Raw genomic sequence first — 15,580 nt, 5'->3', positions numbered from 1 at the left:
TGCAGGCTGAAAAAACAGAGTCTACCTTCTCTATAGGTTTTCTACTATCCCCACTAACCAGCTCTTTGCTGCAACAGGGAGCATTCCCAGCAAAGCTGGGCCACTCCCAGTGTTCACTTCCAGTTTAGGGAAGGGCCTTGGGCAAGGATCCCCTATTTTGATAATGCTTCCTAGCCAGGTGAACAGTTATTTACAAGATGTTTGTAGCTGCCTCGGCAAATTATATCAACTCCTGTCTATTCAAGCATACTAGTGCCATTGGTCCCCTCCCCATTCCCAACCCTGTTTCTTTGTTAGTGCCTCTCCCCCAAAAAAGCAAGACAGACAAAAATTAGTGCCTGCAGTGTGAGTGCAACAGTGAATTTCCCCCAGGTCCACAGTTTCCAAAAAGCTACTCAAACTGAGCACTTGGTGGGGAGGGTGCTGTCATGGTTGGTGGTGACAGATTTTTTAGGACTGTTTTCAAAACTTCCTTTGGTCATCTGCTAGGAGCACAGGCACTGTGCATGCATCCATGAAAGCTGATGGAGCTGTTGCTTCTCCCTTATAGACAAAACTGCTCTCATCTGTTTCGTAGATTTTTATTTTATAAAGAGTTTTCACAGGCAAGTGCTTCTGGAGGTTTTCCCAGATGAACACAGCGAGATTCTCAGTTGAACTAGAGATTTGACAGAGACAAAAGCAAGATGTTAGGCTTGTCTGCATCTTTCTTGGATGTGACTTCAAGGAATACAAGAGAACGTGTTGAGTGGTTTGTGAATCTGTTTTAATGAAGGAAAGAACTAACCGCTGGAAACATTTTGAACTGCAAGTCAGCCTTGCAGATCAGTAGTACAAAAATATTACCAGCTCAGCTTTGGGCAAATGACTATCACAACTATATTTAACTCATACAGACCAAGCCTGACAACTGGCAAATTTCCAGCAGCCAAGAATCCCATCTTCTTACCTTACAACATTGGCAAAATAGGGGACATCTTCATCCAGGTCCCTTTTGTCAAGGGGCTTTGTGATCGCCTCCTGGATAGGGACAGAGAGTATACGGAGTAAGCTTTTGGTCTGATCTAGAAGGGCAGTTATGTTCTAATTGTATATTAATTTCTCCCTCCCATCCCATCTCCCCAAGGGGGGGGACACATTACAATGCTGTCTGATCTTGCAGAGATTTAAGTTTGCATTTCAGAATTGTCAGATGTTGGTTTGCAGGTCAATGCAGAGCCTTCATAATTGCCATCTGCCCTCAAAATTAATGCCAAATTCTGTGATTACTATTCCAGTTCTAATATATAACAGTCATTCATTCACCTTTCAGCAGTGAAACCTGGTACATGCAGAGCAGAAATGGGCTAGAGGACCACCTCCCATGTGCGTTTACATTTTTATGCCACAAGACTCCCATGCATGTGCCCCGGAGGTCTAGAGTCTTTACCGTCATGTATGCTTTCAAGTCCATCAGGTCTATCACCATCCCAGAAATGGGATTTATCTAGAAAGAAGATCAGAGGGCATCTCAACAATGTGTGGGCAGAAGATTTGGGAGAATAGAAACTGCACTTGGGGTTCTAGTCAGCTGCTGGAGATTTCTACAGCTATCAAGGAGAAATGGCTGAGGGCCGGCAGGCACTAAAGTTAAATGAACTGGGCAAAGCCCAAAGACTAAGGAAGACCCACTGAATGAGGACTAGTGGCTTCTGCAATTAATTCAAGGGCCTTCTGCATGACACTCTGACCAGCAGTGCTGGCTCCATGTTTTGGAGGGCTCTTAGGTACACTACAAGTGCAAGGAAACAGCCACAATACACTGGACTAATTATTTTTATATACAATTTGTAATTGGTATTAATTTATAATTGAATTTACTTGATAACTGGATTTACAACCAACAATATCAGAAAGGTGTTACTAAACAATTCCACTACATATTTTATAGAAGAGTTATTACTAAACTCTCCAGTTGTGTCTAGAAGACTACAACCCAGCTACCCATCGGCCTTGTCCCACCCCACCCATTGCTTTACTTACTTCTCCATGGACAGTCACCACAACTAGAAGGAAGGAGAGAAAGAAAAGAACAAGTCACACCAGACCAGTGTGGCCTACAGATCATCTTGGCTCACTTGTTCTTATTTGCAGGTATTGGAATGGGACAGAGTTGCAATCTCAAGGTAAGCCTGTAAAAATGGAAACTTGCACAAAAGATGGACAGTGAAAATCAAGGTGATACTGCAGGAGCATGTTTGCTAACAAACACAGCACCTGGATGGACAATGGACGTGATGGTGGCTGGAAGAACAGATACAAGTTTCACCCCCAGACAACTATTTAACTTGGGATTTCCCCCATATTGCGGGATTCTACTTTTCCACCATGCACCTTGATCCTGACTTCACAGTGCCTACTGCTGTTCCAGCCCAAATTTTCCTACCGTGCTTGAATTTGCAGACACCTGCTGCTATTCCAGATTAAAACTGGGTTTGGACATCACAACATCCCACATTCGGTTAAATAAGCCACAGTGGCTTGTTGAACCCATGGTGGGTTATTGTGTTATCTGTTTTTAACACACGATGGCTTATGTGGCAGGGTTTTGCTATTTTATTGTTTTACTCTGTACAGCACCATGTACATTGATGGTGCTATATAAATAAATAATAATAATAACAATAATAATTTGGCCAAAATAACCCACTCTGATAACCCATGGTCTGCAGTAAGATCTATTTAACCCATTGTGGGCTATTGTGTCACCTGGCGGTCAATGTGGGTTATTTTGGCCAGTTACAGAGCTGTGTAGTATGAGTGGTCAAAATAGCTGCCACTCTGCTCTTCGCTGGCTTAGCGCTTAGCAGACAAATCAGCAGTGTCAATGGTGGGAAATGAGCAATTTCCCTAATGGGAATAAATTGAAATGATCAGCGATGTCATGGGGGGAAATGTGCAATTTCACAATTGGTAAAAGTATAAGTAAATAAGCTTGCAGTGTCAATAGAGAGAAATGCACATTTGTGCTTTTGTGCCAAAAATGCTATAATGCTATAGCAGAATTGAGAGCAAGACAAACCGATCCTGCCAGCATGGTGATCTCCTTGGAGGTTTTCTAGGTTTTCAGAACACTACTTCTTTTTGCCATCTACGACGACTAGGATTTGCAGCTGCTCCACTCTGTGTCTGCATTGCAGATGGAGAGGACTACAAGGCTACCAGTGGTTAGATGAACAGACAGTGGAAATTCAGGCAGCCATTCTCAATTCCTTTTCGACTGGGTGGTATTGCAAGTAAGCTGAGCACGTGAAGGTGTCCAGTTCCTTACCTTTATAATTGTGCCCATGCCTCTGTTTGCTTTGTCCAAACAGCTTCTTATTCTCTTCATCACTCAAGGATTTGCTGGAAAGGAAAATGATGCAGGATTGGTGATTGAATGAGATGAGAGTCAGCCCTGCTAACCAAGCACTTAGTCCTTACTTGGTTATTTTGCTGCAACAAGTGAAAACAGAATTCTGTCACCTGGAGGGGTCCCAACTAAACGTGCAGAAAAACAGGTGTTCCATCACTTGGCACTGGCAGCTCCCAACATGTCAGCTGCACATTACAACAGGCCTGTCAAGAGCCTGACATCCACTCATGTAGCCTTTCAGCTCCTCTGTGAGAAAAACTTGCTGTGAATGTGGAAGCAGCTGCTTCTTGATACCCTTGGAGAGAAACTTCTAGTCCTCAGTGGAGCCAAGCAGACTCTATTTGCTCCTGAGGGCAGGTTTATAACCAGTGGGTGGAAATTACAGGGAAACTGATTTGGGCTTATTTTGAGGAGAAACTTCCTACCAGTGAGAGCTGTTCAGCCATGGAAGAGATTGACTCGGGCGGTGGAGGATTCTCCTTTGCTGGGGGTTGGCCTAGATGACCTCAGAAGTCCCTTCCTACTCTTATGAATTTTCATCTTGTCCCCCAAACTCTATTATTCATTGAAGGAGTTCAGGATGCTGAGGACTAGCACCCAACCTCTCTACGTGGAGTCACAATTAAGATGGGGCAATTTCTATTACACCTATTGGCCAGGAACAGACATCAGTGGTGGTGGGGTGTCTTTGCTTTCAAGCAGCCCTAGCCAGGTCTTCCTGGGGGCTATACATTCCACCAGTAGCTTCTTTGGGTGGCTTACTTTGAAGAGGTATCATGAAGAGCCAGTTTGTTTAGCACATGGAAAAAATGTTCTCACGTAAGAACTGGGCAAGCACAGGTGGTTTATGGGTAGTTTTTCAAATGACCAGTCAAAGGCTGTGCCAATGGGCCGAAGCCATTCCATCACTGTTCATATACATTCACTTAACAGAAGGAGATGCACGTATTCCCATACCCCAGCAAAACAGTGGGCATGGGGTAAAATGTTATGTATATATTATCGTTGTTCCAAAAATCAATTTCACAGGTAATTTGATGTTGGGAGGCAAGAGAAAAGTGCAGGGCATCTTTAAGAGAAAGAAACGTTCTTGAGTAAAAATGAAAAACAGCAGACAGAGCTAACTATACAGCCTATTTACCCCGTCGTGGCTGCGCAGCCACTAACTCCCAGCCACAATGGACTTTTATTCCTGAAACGGGGTTTTTTCATGGTATCGTTTTACCGTGACTTTTTTAGTTGTGTTGAGGTCACTATGCTGTTTCTCTGAATGTCGGTGGTGGCCTCGGTTTGGGTTAAGCCAGTGGGTGTTGCTGGGGACTGATCCAAGTCCAGGGTAAGCACGGGAATGCAGAGCAGGGGGCAAAGGGCTTGCTTGACAAGCCGAATGGCTGCTGGTGCTATGATTTTTCCAGCTGCATAGTCCGTGCTTCCTTCTGCCATCTAAATTTATCATTCACACCTCGCAGCAGCAGTGCTGTGGGGTTTTGAGGGGATTCCTACAAAGCAGCATTGTATAGACACCCCGGCTCTCATGCCAACCTTCTTAACCCTTGTCTCTTTCATTCCACCTTTTCTCCATTTGTTTTCTTCCTATTTCTTGTCTAACCCACAATTGCAATCTAGAGTGTACACTCCTTGCAGTAAAGATCTTTCTTCTTTGCTTATCCTACTCCGTAAAGTGCCATGTTTGTTGATGGTGTAACATAACAACAAAAACAACAAGCAAGCAAGCAAGCAAACGTTTCTACAAGCACCTTCGCTAAGGCTATTTTTCTTGTTGCCACTACAATCCAGATGGGAATAGTATTTCCAATTTCTAGATGCTGGCATCAAATTTTAAAAGCACCAGCCTTCAATTTTTCATTTTCAAAATTCCTTGGCCTCAGCTTTTCAGTCACTCCATTCCAATGCTCCAGCCAATAGCTATGGATCCCAGATATATCCCTCCAATGGTCAGAAACTGCTAAAGGTGAAAGAACCGGCATGGTGTAGTGGATAGTGTCCGACTAGGACTGGGTAGACCCAAGTTCAAATCCCCACTCAACTATGTAGCTCCGTGGATATAATAGCCAAACCTACCTGAAGATAAAATGGGGGACAGGACTATGTGTGCTGCCTTGAGCTGCTGAGAAGAAAAGCAAGATATAAATGTCGCCAGTAAATAAGCAAATAAATAAAGATTAGGAAATATGTTACCAGGCCAGCTTGTGGGAAGCACTAAATGTATCTATCCTGGAGAAGGCAGCTGTCTTCAGAGGGGAGGTCGCCAGCATAAGTTCTGGAGCCCTCGGGGTCTGCATTGCTAGAGCGAAGCTGAGCTGTTGTTGGAGGGCAGGGAGAGATGGAGAGATGCTCTTAATGATAGTGGTGCAGGCTCCACAATATAAATAAACACAGGCTGCCCTCCATGTGATCAAGCCGAGAAAAATCGTGCATGCCAGAGTCTGAAAGCCAAGACCACGGGATGGGGAGAGGAACCAATCAATCTACCCAGAGGGTAGTGATAAAGCACATGCTTTGCATGCTAAAGGTCGGGTAGGGGATGTGCGGTCCTCCAGATGTTGTTGGACTGCAGCTCCTATGAGCCCTAGTCAGCATAGCTAACTGTGAGGGATGATGGGAGTTTCAATCCAATTAGATCTGCTAAAAGGTCAGTCACTGGCATCTCTAGTTTAAAGAAGTGCTTCGGCTATTGGGCAGTATAGAAATCAAATAGGTTCTCGGGTAAAACAAGGGCTAGGAAAGACTTCTCTTTTTGCAAGTGGTACATAAGCCAGCACTGTGATGCGGCTGCTAAAAAGGCTAACGGAAGCATATAATATCTGTATTACGGAAATTTGCAGTTCCACTCTCTGAAGCTTATCACTCTCTGATGTAACTGGAGTACTGAGTCCAGTTACTAAAAGCTTAGGAGCCTTGCCAGAAAAAAGTGGCAACCCTAGCAAATACATGGCCTTGTGGGAGGAAACTGGGTCAAAAGAAAACTGCACATATATGTATTTAAAATAGGGTGACCATATGAAAAGGAGGACAGGGCTCCTGTATCTTTAACAGTTGTATTGAAAAGGAAATTTCAGCAGGTGTCATTTGTATATATGGGGAACCTGGTGAAATTTCCTCTTCATCACAACAGTTAAAGCTGCAGGTGCCCCACCCTCTTTTAAATCTGATCACTCTAATATAGCTCCTGCAGCTATAACTGTTGTGATGAAGAGGGAATTTCACCAGGTTCTCCAAATATACAAATGACACCTGCTGAAATTCCCTTTTCTATGCAACTGTTAAAGATACAGGAGCCCTGTCCTCCTTTTCATATGGTCACCCTAATTTAAAATGACTAGTGCATAATTTCTTTATTTTTAAGCTGTTAAAGCTTCCTATTGAAGCTAGACTCTTTAATGAAAACTCTTAATTTAGATACAAATGGGAGGATCAGTAGCTTTCTTGTAAGTAGTCACTGAAGAGAATTACATATTAGGGCGACCATATGAAAAGGACGGCAGGGCTCCTGTATCTTTAACAGTTGTATTGAAAAGGGAATTTCAGGAGGTGTCATTTGTATATATGGGGAACCTGGTGAAATTCCCTCTTCATCACAACAGTGAAAGCTGCAGGAGCTATACTAGAGTGACCAGATTTAAAAAAGGGCAGGGCACCTGCAGCTTTAAATGTTGTGATGAAGAGGAAATTCCCCCCATGTTCCCCATATATACAAATGGCACCTGCTGAAATTCCCTTTTCAACACAACTGTTAAAAGATACAGGAGCCCTGTCCTCCTTTCCATATGGTCACCCTACATATTCTAGATTGTGTGAAGGAACACTCCACAGAATCCTCCTTTTCTCCACAAGAGGGCAAAGGGTGGAGAGAAGGCGAAGGAAAAGGCTTCAGTTGCTGCTACTGAGCATGCTCCGAGGCGTCTCGCGCATGCTCGGTGCCGCTTAATCGGAACCTTGATGACTAGGCCCAGCGGAGAAGAGATAGGAGAGCTCAACCAGCGGAGGGTTGCTATGGCGCCGCCTCTGCGCTGCGCCGGGCCTAGCCGCCTGGCTAGAGTGTCACGCTGCCTCTGCTTCAGTGCCTCCCACCGGCTCCACAGGTGAAGGGAGGGCGTGGAAAGGACGGAGACACCCCCCCCTCCCCGGCTGCTTGGTCACTCGCTCAAAATTTGGGGAGGTGGGCGAGTTAAAGTTGTGCGCATGCGCGGGGCTCCAGGGGGTGTGGGTGGTCTCAGCCCAAGTGGGAGTCGTGTTTGCAAGACATTGGGCACGTGGAGTCTATGATAAAGGAGAGAGTGACTCTGAACATGTGTAGAGTGCTGGGCAAATAAGCAACAGGGAATCGCTGTTTAAACAACACACATTCTTAAATGAGTTTTGGGTGGGTTATCCACACAATACCCCCAAGCGTGCGTAATAGTGCTTTCTAGTTTACAAAGTAGTACTCAATACATATCAGAAAGAGACATTATTGGTTGCCTCCTTTTTCTCTCTGTGTGTGTCTTGGAGTGGGGGTGGGCATGAATATCCGGGGGTTTGTTAGTGTCTGGGCTGGACTGCAGAATTTTTGCATTATGAAAAGGTGAGCTCTGGGCTGGCTTTATGAAGTTTAGGGTAACAGAAAGTACCTGTGGGCATGTGCAGAGCGATTCCACCCCATTGTTACAGAACAATATGAAGCTGCTGGGTTTTTTTTAATCGTTGGGGTTGGGGTAATTACCTAGGACTTCATTTATGCCAAAACTGAGCCCTGGAATCTCCTGCAATCCCAAAGTGAGTCATGAAGCATGACATTGAGGAGAAGGAAAAGTGAGTTTGAGCATGTGCAGAATGCACCCCCCCTTCAATACTGTGCGCCTGCAGTCAGTCTGTTCACTTTCCTAGTGTGACGAAGATACACTTGTGTACATGGTAGACACAGAAAAGGGTGAAGGCGGAGATTTTGGTCTCAAAATGCACAATGTCCCAGCTGGAGCCAACCGTGACTTTCAGTCATATGTCCTTCCAATGCCTGAGGAGGGGGGGTGAACTTATACCTCCCCCTATCCCTGAAGAGGGGTGCGGATGCATTCACTCTTTCAGTCCCTGCGCCCCACTGAAAAATATTCGACGATAGTCCATGGGGCTTACTTCTGAGTCTTTAGGTTGGGGATGTAAGCCTTAAATGTGAAAATGTGCCCCAGATTATTTTTGCAGCTGGCCAAGCAGCATTTTTTTTGTCATTTAAAAGAGCCTGATTGCTTTCTCTTTTTCTTCACTATGTTTGTGGGTTGACAATTAGCCCGAACCCCTGTGATTTAAACATTGTAGAGTAATATGGTTGGAAAGGGACTTCTGGAGGAAAACCTTTTTTTGCCAAAAGAAAAGAAACCTGTCCTCATCTTTCATGAAGGCCATCTTTCAAATAAGGCTAAAAGTGGCTGTCGGAGAACCCTTGTATTAACTTATTTATTTTACTTATTACCTTTCTATACCGCCCAATAGTCAAAAGCTCTCTGGGCAGTTCACTTGTGTTATGCTAAACCTTAAAACTAGCAACGACAAAGTTGTCCTGCCATAGCAGTGACTCGTGTGTAGGTGTGTGTGTAGGAGCCACATCTGCCTTCCCCAACACAGTGTCCTCCAGGTATGTTGGATCACAACTCCCAGTAGCCCCAAGAAGCATGGCTAGCTGTGGTAATTGGGAACGATGGGAGTGGTAGTCCAATACATCTGGAGAGCACTACATTGCGGAGGGCTAAGTTACGTGTTTAAAGGTGCAATCCTATGCATGTTTAGACAGAAAAAGCCCCACAACTCCCAGTATTGCCCAGCCAAATTCCGTCTTGAATTGGTGGAAATAACAGCCAGTGATTTTAATGCATTTTTCTCGCCTCCACAGCAAATTGCTGAGTGATGAAGAAAACCAGAAACTTTTTGGGAAATGCAATAACCCCAATGGACATGGACACAACTACAGAGGTGAGGAGTGGCTAACCTGAGCATTTAGGTTCAGCCACAGAGGTGTGTGGTTTTAAAACTTGCAGCATTAGGATAGGACTTGACTCCAGACATACTGACTTTAAACTCTACTAAGCTGGGACTTGTTTGTACATATTCCCTTCTTCATGGACATAGCATAGGAGGCTGGCATCTGAAGGGAAAACTACACTTACTGCATTATACAAATTTCCCTCAAGGAGGACCTGCATGTGGTCCAAAATGCATTGAAAACTTTTTCTTTCCAATGCATTCTTTTTGTCTATTCCTTTGCTTTTGGCTTTGTGGCATTCCTTATGGTTGTCCTCTTTTCGTTGGCTTCTGATTCACCAAGCCTCTTCTTATGTTCTCATTGGATTCTCTCCCCCCCCCCAGCAGTTTTCCCAGGAAGAGCCCTTTGGTTGGGGAGGGGAAAGCAATTGTGTGTGTGCGCACTTGTGCGTGCATTCATTCATTTTTGAGTACTCACAAGAGGCCAATAGCTTTTATGCAAAGGGAATGCTTGCAAAAAAATGAAAACAAAGAACACAACAATCCTAATACTTTATCCTAATACATACATCCCTAGTTAAATTCTGTAGAAAGGAACTTTATCTGAAATAGCAACTCTATGTCTCCATGCCTTCCCCCTACCCCTCAGAGTAGTAGCAAATCAAAGGGAACTTGTTTTCCTTTTATTGGCAGGTACCTATTCTTTTCAGCTGGACAACCATCTGTCAGGTATGCTTTAGGGTGGATTCCTGCATCGAGCAGGGTGTTGGACTCAATGGCCTTATAGGCCCCTTCCAACTCTACTATTCTATGATTCTATGATATATTAACGTGGACAGAGGAAGATGAATGGAAAGAGATTGACCTTGCTGAGGTTGATCAGTATCTTGTGTGTGTGTGTTCATAGTTAGTTATCTTAACTTCAAGCCCATCTCATGACTTCTGCTTCTGTTTTTTCTTCTTCTTTTCCTAGTTGAAGTAACTGTACGTGGAGAGGTAAGTGTGGTGTTCTCAGAGATTGAAATATGTTTCAGATGTCAGATTTCTAGGTTTTTATCCAGGGTTTTATCCAGTCCTCGTTTTGTGTAATTTTCATCAGCTCTAATAAAGTTTTCAACATCTTTTGGGTTTTTTTTTGGAGTTTGACCTAGAAAGAGGAAGTTGTTCTTAGTGTTGAGTACATTTAAAGAGATTTCCGTCATGACTGGTGGAGGTGGGAGTACTTGGGACTCTGGATTCTTTGAAATCTGAACACAAAACGTTATGGCACACATCCAGGCCATTTCTCCCTTGCTTTGAAGATGTGATGCCCGACCTCAAAACCCAATATCTGCCACAACAGCTGGGTGAAGTCTGTGGATTACCTCTGCACCAAGCAGGCTGCAATCACAGATATTGTATATTGTGGTGCTTGCAATTATTTCCTGATCACTCAAATTTGACAAACTGGTATCATGCTGGTTGTTACCACAGAGATGAAAAGATAAGGGAGACAAGGGACGAGCCAGTGTGCTGTAGTGGCTAAAGTGTTGGACTGGGAGTCGGGAGGTCTGGGTTCTAGTCTCCACTTGGCCATGGGAATCCACTGGGTGACTTTCGGCCCGTCGCAGACTCTCAGTCCAACCTACGTCACAGGGTTGTTGTTGTGAGAATAAAATGAAGAGGACAAGGAGGATTATTTGGGTTCCTTGGAGGAAAAAAGGTGGGATAGAAATGTAATAAATAAGATAAAATAAATAATTATTATCTGGCTCATTAAGAGAGCACCTGTCATAGTCAATCTCCAGTGGAAGGATTGTTGGTAGGAGGCAATGGAAAGACCCTGCCAGTCAGAGTAGGCAAAACTGGGCTAGATGAACTAATTTCTCAGTATAAGGCAGCTTTGTATCAGAGGTGATGAAGGGGTTTGTTTTACTCTGCACAGCACCATGTACATTGATGGTGCTATATAAATAAATAATAAAAATAATAATGATGAAAAGGAAGAGTAGACCTCTTGGTGCCCACATGTCTGGGTTTCCCCATTTTTGGCACAAAGATAAAGTCACGTCCAAAGTCATGATGTTTTTGTCTTTTCAGAACTTAAAAAGCAATACCAGGCATTAAACTTAGACCTCTTAAATCCAGTTATGTTTATCAGGAAGACATTTCATTCCAATGTGCGGAAAGAAACATCCTGATGCTCCAGCCTTGAACGGATCTTGTCTTCAGTTAGAATTATAACTGTGACTTGTAGGGAGCAGCAAATAGCATAAATTAAATGCATGAAAGAAGAACCTTGTTTTAGGAGCAAGAAAAAGAGCCTTTCATGAGAAACTTTCCATTCTCTTGCCCATATCCCTCCCCTGAATCTCTCATACATCAGGGTGCAAAATCTCCACTGTTCACAGCACGTAGAACTACCTATTCTCTCACCAGCTGCTGGACACCACAGCCCTTTCCAATATACTGCCTACCAACCTATGTGACAAAGTGTGGGGTGCGTAAATAATTACGTTTTGGGTCTCAGGAAGGTGAGCAGGCCTTCTGCCAGGGCTAGTTTCTCAACAGGGGCCATCAGAAGAGAAGTAAAGCAAAATATGTGCCTTATTTAGACTGAGACCTGAAGTGGTCCGTGAAGCCTCTCTCAATCTAAATAACACAAAGTGGAACCACAAATATATATATTTATTGCTCAAACTATACTGCTTTATGTATGGTCATAAGCTTCCGTGGGAGGCCGCCTGCTCTGAAAGGTTTTAAAAAATAAAAATAAAACTGCATTAGAGAAAAACAACAACTTTGAAATGTTAAAACAAGCAGAGCATACAATGCAATTAGGATCACTCAAAGCATAACACCATGGCTAGCACATTTCTTAGTAAAATGGAGCAAACTCTTGACTTTTCTAACTCTTATGTTGATGACCTCATTCCAAGTTTCGGACGTGGTCATATCACTACTCCGAGTTCTACCATTTCACCCTAACAATAGTGCTAGTTCTTTAATTTTAAATAGACATCTGTGGTTCTTGGCTTTTTGAACTTAGTCATACCTTCTACTCATGATCTCAGGAAGGCCTCTCCTTAATGTACCATTAAAGTTTTAGTGGTGATTTTAGAAGTACCCTTGTGACAGTTTATCTTGCCATTAGTTTTTTACTTCTTGGAATTAATTGACCCACTTGTGGCAATGTTCTTCGCCTCATTTCCAAGAATACTTGCCAGTACTCATGGTGAGCTTATAGCATAGATAGCATCACACTGTTACTAATAATTTGCAGTTAGCATACATAGGTTATTGTGAAGCGCACTCCTATGAAATACAGTGAATTCTTATCAACAATACATGTTACATTCATACTTTTTGACAACAGGGGACCTGCTTGTGGCAGTCTGTGTTCTCCACACAACTGCTACCTTCTTGCGGTGAACCTGCCTCAACTCACTCGTCGTCCACAGACAAACCTTTAATTCTGCAGACCACTGTGGCAAATGGTGACTGTGGCTAAGGACCTAACGGGTCATCCCCTTTCAGGGGGTCAGGGGGGACCCTGGCCTGCCATACTGCAGTAAAACTAGGCGCTGAGGATCCCAAGCAAGGGCTCACTGTGTTTTGCTGGGCTTGGTGGCCAAACCAAGATTTTTTCTTAAGGACCTTTCGCTCCCTTCCCCAGTTCCAAACTCAGATGGCCTTGGAAGAGCAGTGCCCAAAGAGTCACCAGCTTTCAAACTCGGCAAGGTGCAGAGATCATTCCTGCAGTTGGTCTGGGCTTCACAGGCCCTTCAGATGTTTCATCCCAAGGTTGGCAGGAAGACCAGCTCCACCTCATGTTCTCCAGAGGGTGGGCTTGTTACACAAACTTGTGGACCATTAGCTAAGCTTGACCCTTGTGACTGGGGACTTCCAAACAAGGATGCTTTTAGGACTGCAGCCCAGGCTCTGTTTTGTATTTGCCTTGTAGATCGACCCCACTACAGGGATGGTGATCAACCTTTCAGATCTTAAAGACTACATGGAGGTAATAACGCCGCGTTGTCGTCGTGTTTGCCGAAGGTGCCCTGTGGTTGTGGTGGGGAATAGTGTGTCATGGAGGCTGCCATGAGAGAGAAATCTAATGATGGAGGGGATGTACACGGTGTTAAGTGCAACCTGAAGGTGTTTGTGTCTTCTTGAAGCAAAGGGGTGGAGGATAAGAGGCAGGAGATACAGAAACCTCCAAAACTGAGGCTAGGGGGTTGGAGGGCAGACCAGTTGCTTGTCTTCCAAGATCTGAAATGTGAGTGTGGTAATCCTCCCAATGGAAAAGGTTCAGTTGGAAACTACAGTGCACCGGTGTTCTGAACCTTTGTCAAAATGATGGTGATGGCAGTGGCAGGGTCTTCAACTCAAGCAAGGAAATACCTCTCTCCTGCCTTCGTACCCGAGACAAGTCTCCAACAACATTAAAACGGCTGCAAATGGTCACACCTGTATAATAAGAACCAACGGCCTACAAACATAGCAGGCATTCCCTCCATTCTGGAGCACAAGTTTGTGGATGTAACTGCCCAATTCTCCACCTTTAGGAAGCCATCATGGAGCCCCTTGACCACAAGAACCTGGACAAGGATGTCCCCTACTTCGCTGAGGTTGTAAGGTAGGTGATTCTCAGGTCCCTGCCCTTGGCAGGATCACTTCCTGATGCTGACCTGGGACTGTCGAGTTTCTCTTACTCAAACCCAAGTTGCTTGCGCCCTTTAAAGTCATTTGCCTTCCTTTTGCGTAAATCCCTTTATGAAAACAGAAGAACCACAAAGAAGTTTACTCTGTTTTTCCTTCTCATTTCATAACTTCTGGCACATATTGGCTACACACTTGTAAAACTTCCTGTGTCAGTGGGGAGGGCTAGAAGGTTATTTTAAATCCAACAAAGCCTGTGTTTAGTTCTCTAGAGGACTTTTTGAGGCTCTGATATCCTTTCTGAGCTGGTGGTTCTTAGTTATCCTAGTCTGTGTATCCATGCTGCCCTAATCACACACCACACCGTACTCAGAGAGGGCTAACTTCAAAAAGCATTTCTTTTATGACTATGCAAATACCTGTATGCTCATATGAGCACCAAACCTTTTAACTTTATGAAACTCAAGAGTAATCTGAGCAAAATTCAAGGAAATGTTGGTGTATGTCAGCACAGGCCTTTTGCAGATGGTTGTGTAATGATCAGTCGAAGCAACTCTTGTATCGAGCATAAACAGCTTCTCTCTCTAGCCTTGGCATATTGCTGGTTTTGGTGTAGATGTCAGAACTGTAACTAGAAAGGCGGAATAGCTAAACTCACAGTTTTTCTCAACAGTACCACTGAGAACGTTGCCGTGTTCATCTGGGAAAACCTTCTGAAGCACCTTCCTGAGGGAACTCTTTATAAAGTCAAAGTGTACGAAACAGACAAGAACATTGTTGTTTACAAGGGAGAAGAGAGCACTCACAAGAAATGAAATGTTTCTTGATGTGTGTTGATCCATTGTTGAAGGAAGAATCCAGTCAGTCAATCCAATCAATCAATCAATCAATCAGAGGATTAATGAATATCTGATAAGTGTGGCTATCAGACATGTATAATAATAATAATAAATAATATATAATTTCTTACCTGCCTCTCCCTTTGGATCGAGGCGGGGAACAATATTAGTACAACAATATAATAAAAATCAAATACATAAAATTAATTAAAAGAGCATATAAAAGCAATGCAATATCAAAAACAAAACTTAAAATTCTTGGTTTAAAATTCATCTGAAGATACTGCTTCTGCCATGAACTCAGTCAGTGTCCCTTGGCAAGCCACCTTTTCAGCGTCACCCTTGCGATACGGGGAGAATCATTTCACCCTTCTTTGTAGGGTTGTTGAATGGACCAGTAGATATGTAAAGCTAACTGCTATTTGTAGCTAAATGGTAACTTATTATTATTGTCGTGTGTTGTTTCCATTGAGATGTAATTCTCCTGACCAGTAGTCATTAAATGTTGTTTTTGTTAATAGTCTTGGAATCTTCTTTTGAAAGAGAAAATAAGAATAAGAAAAGGACACAAAGTGTGATGATGGCCAATATTTTATTTTTTGTAGAAAATGGCTATTATTTATCTATTTAATACTAGGGCTGCGCATGGACCCCCCGAACCACTTCGTGGCGGGTAAGCCCCCTTCCCCCCTGCCCCCTTACCTGGCTCCGCTGCCTTTGCCGCATGGACTGC

General features: G+C 43.7%; 2 protein-coding genes across 2 annotated transcripts; one reads left to right on the top strand and one right to left on the bottom strand.

Moving 5' to 3' along the window:
- Positions 1 to 208: 208 nt before the first annotated feature.
- LOC134407535 (6-pyruvoyl tetrahydrobiopterin synthase-like) lies at positions 209 to 5,772 on the bottom strand. Its single transcript, XM_063139388.1, has 7 exons — positions 5,594 to 5,772; positions 3,311 to 3,384; positions 2,023 to 2,045; positions 1,430 to 1,486; positions 950 to 1,020; positions 502 to 658; positions 209 to 423 (listed from the first exon to the last, which is right to left on the bottom strand). The coding sequence occupies exons 1-7, from the start codon at positions 5,695 to 5,697 to the stop codon at positions 250 to 252; spliced, it is 660 nt and encodes a 219-aa protein (XP_062995458.1). The 5' UTR covers positions 5,698 to 5,772; the 3' UTR covers positions 209 to 249.
- A 1,571-nt stretch (positions 5,773 to 7,343) lies between these two features.
- Positions 7,344 to 15,367, top strand: PTS (6-pyruvoyltetrahydropterin synthase). Its single transcript, XM_063139191.1, has 6 exons — positions 7,344 to 7,497; positions 9,279 to 9,358; positions 10,341 to 10,363; positions 13,311 to 13,367; positions 13,915 to 13,985; positions 14,682 to 15,367. Exons 1-6 carry the CDS (start codon positions 7,355 to 7,357, stop codon positions 14,821 to 14,823), a joined length of 516 nt encoding a protein of 171 aa, XP_062995261.1. The 5' UTR covers positions 7,344 to 7,354; the 3' UTR covers positions 14,824 to 15,367.
- Positions 15,368 to 15,580: the final 213 nt, after the last annotated feature.

The sequence above is a fragment of the Elgaria multicarinata genome, chromosome 12 (assembly GCF_023053635.1).
Source record: "Elgaria multicarinata webbii isolate HBS135686 ecotype San Diego chromosome 12, rElgMul1.1.pri, whole genome shotgun sequence".
Lineage (NCBI taxonomy): Eukaryota > Metazoa > Chordata > Lepidosauria > Squamata > Anguidae > Elgaria > Elgaria multicarinata.
Note: the sequence above shows the minus strand (reverse complement) of the source record. Positions and strands in the feature narration are given on the sequence as shown.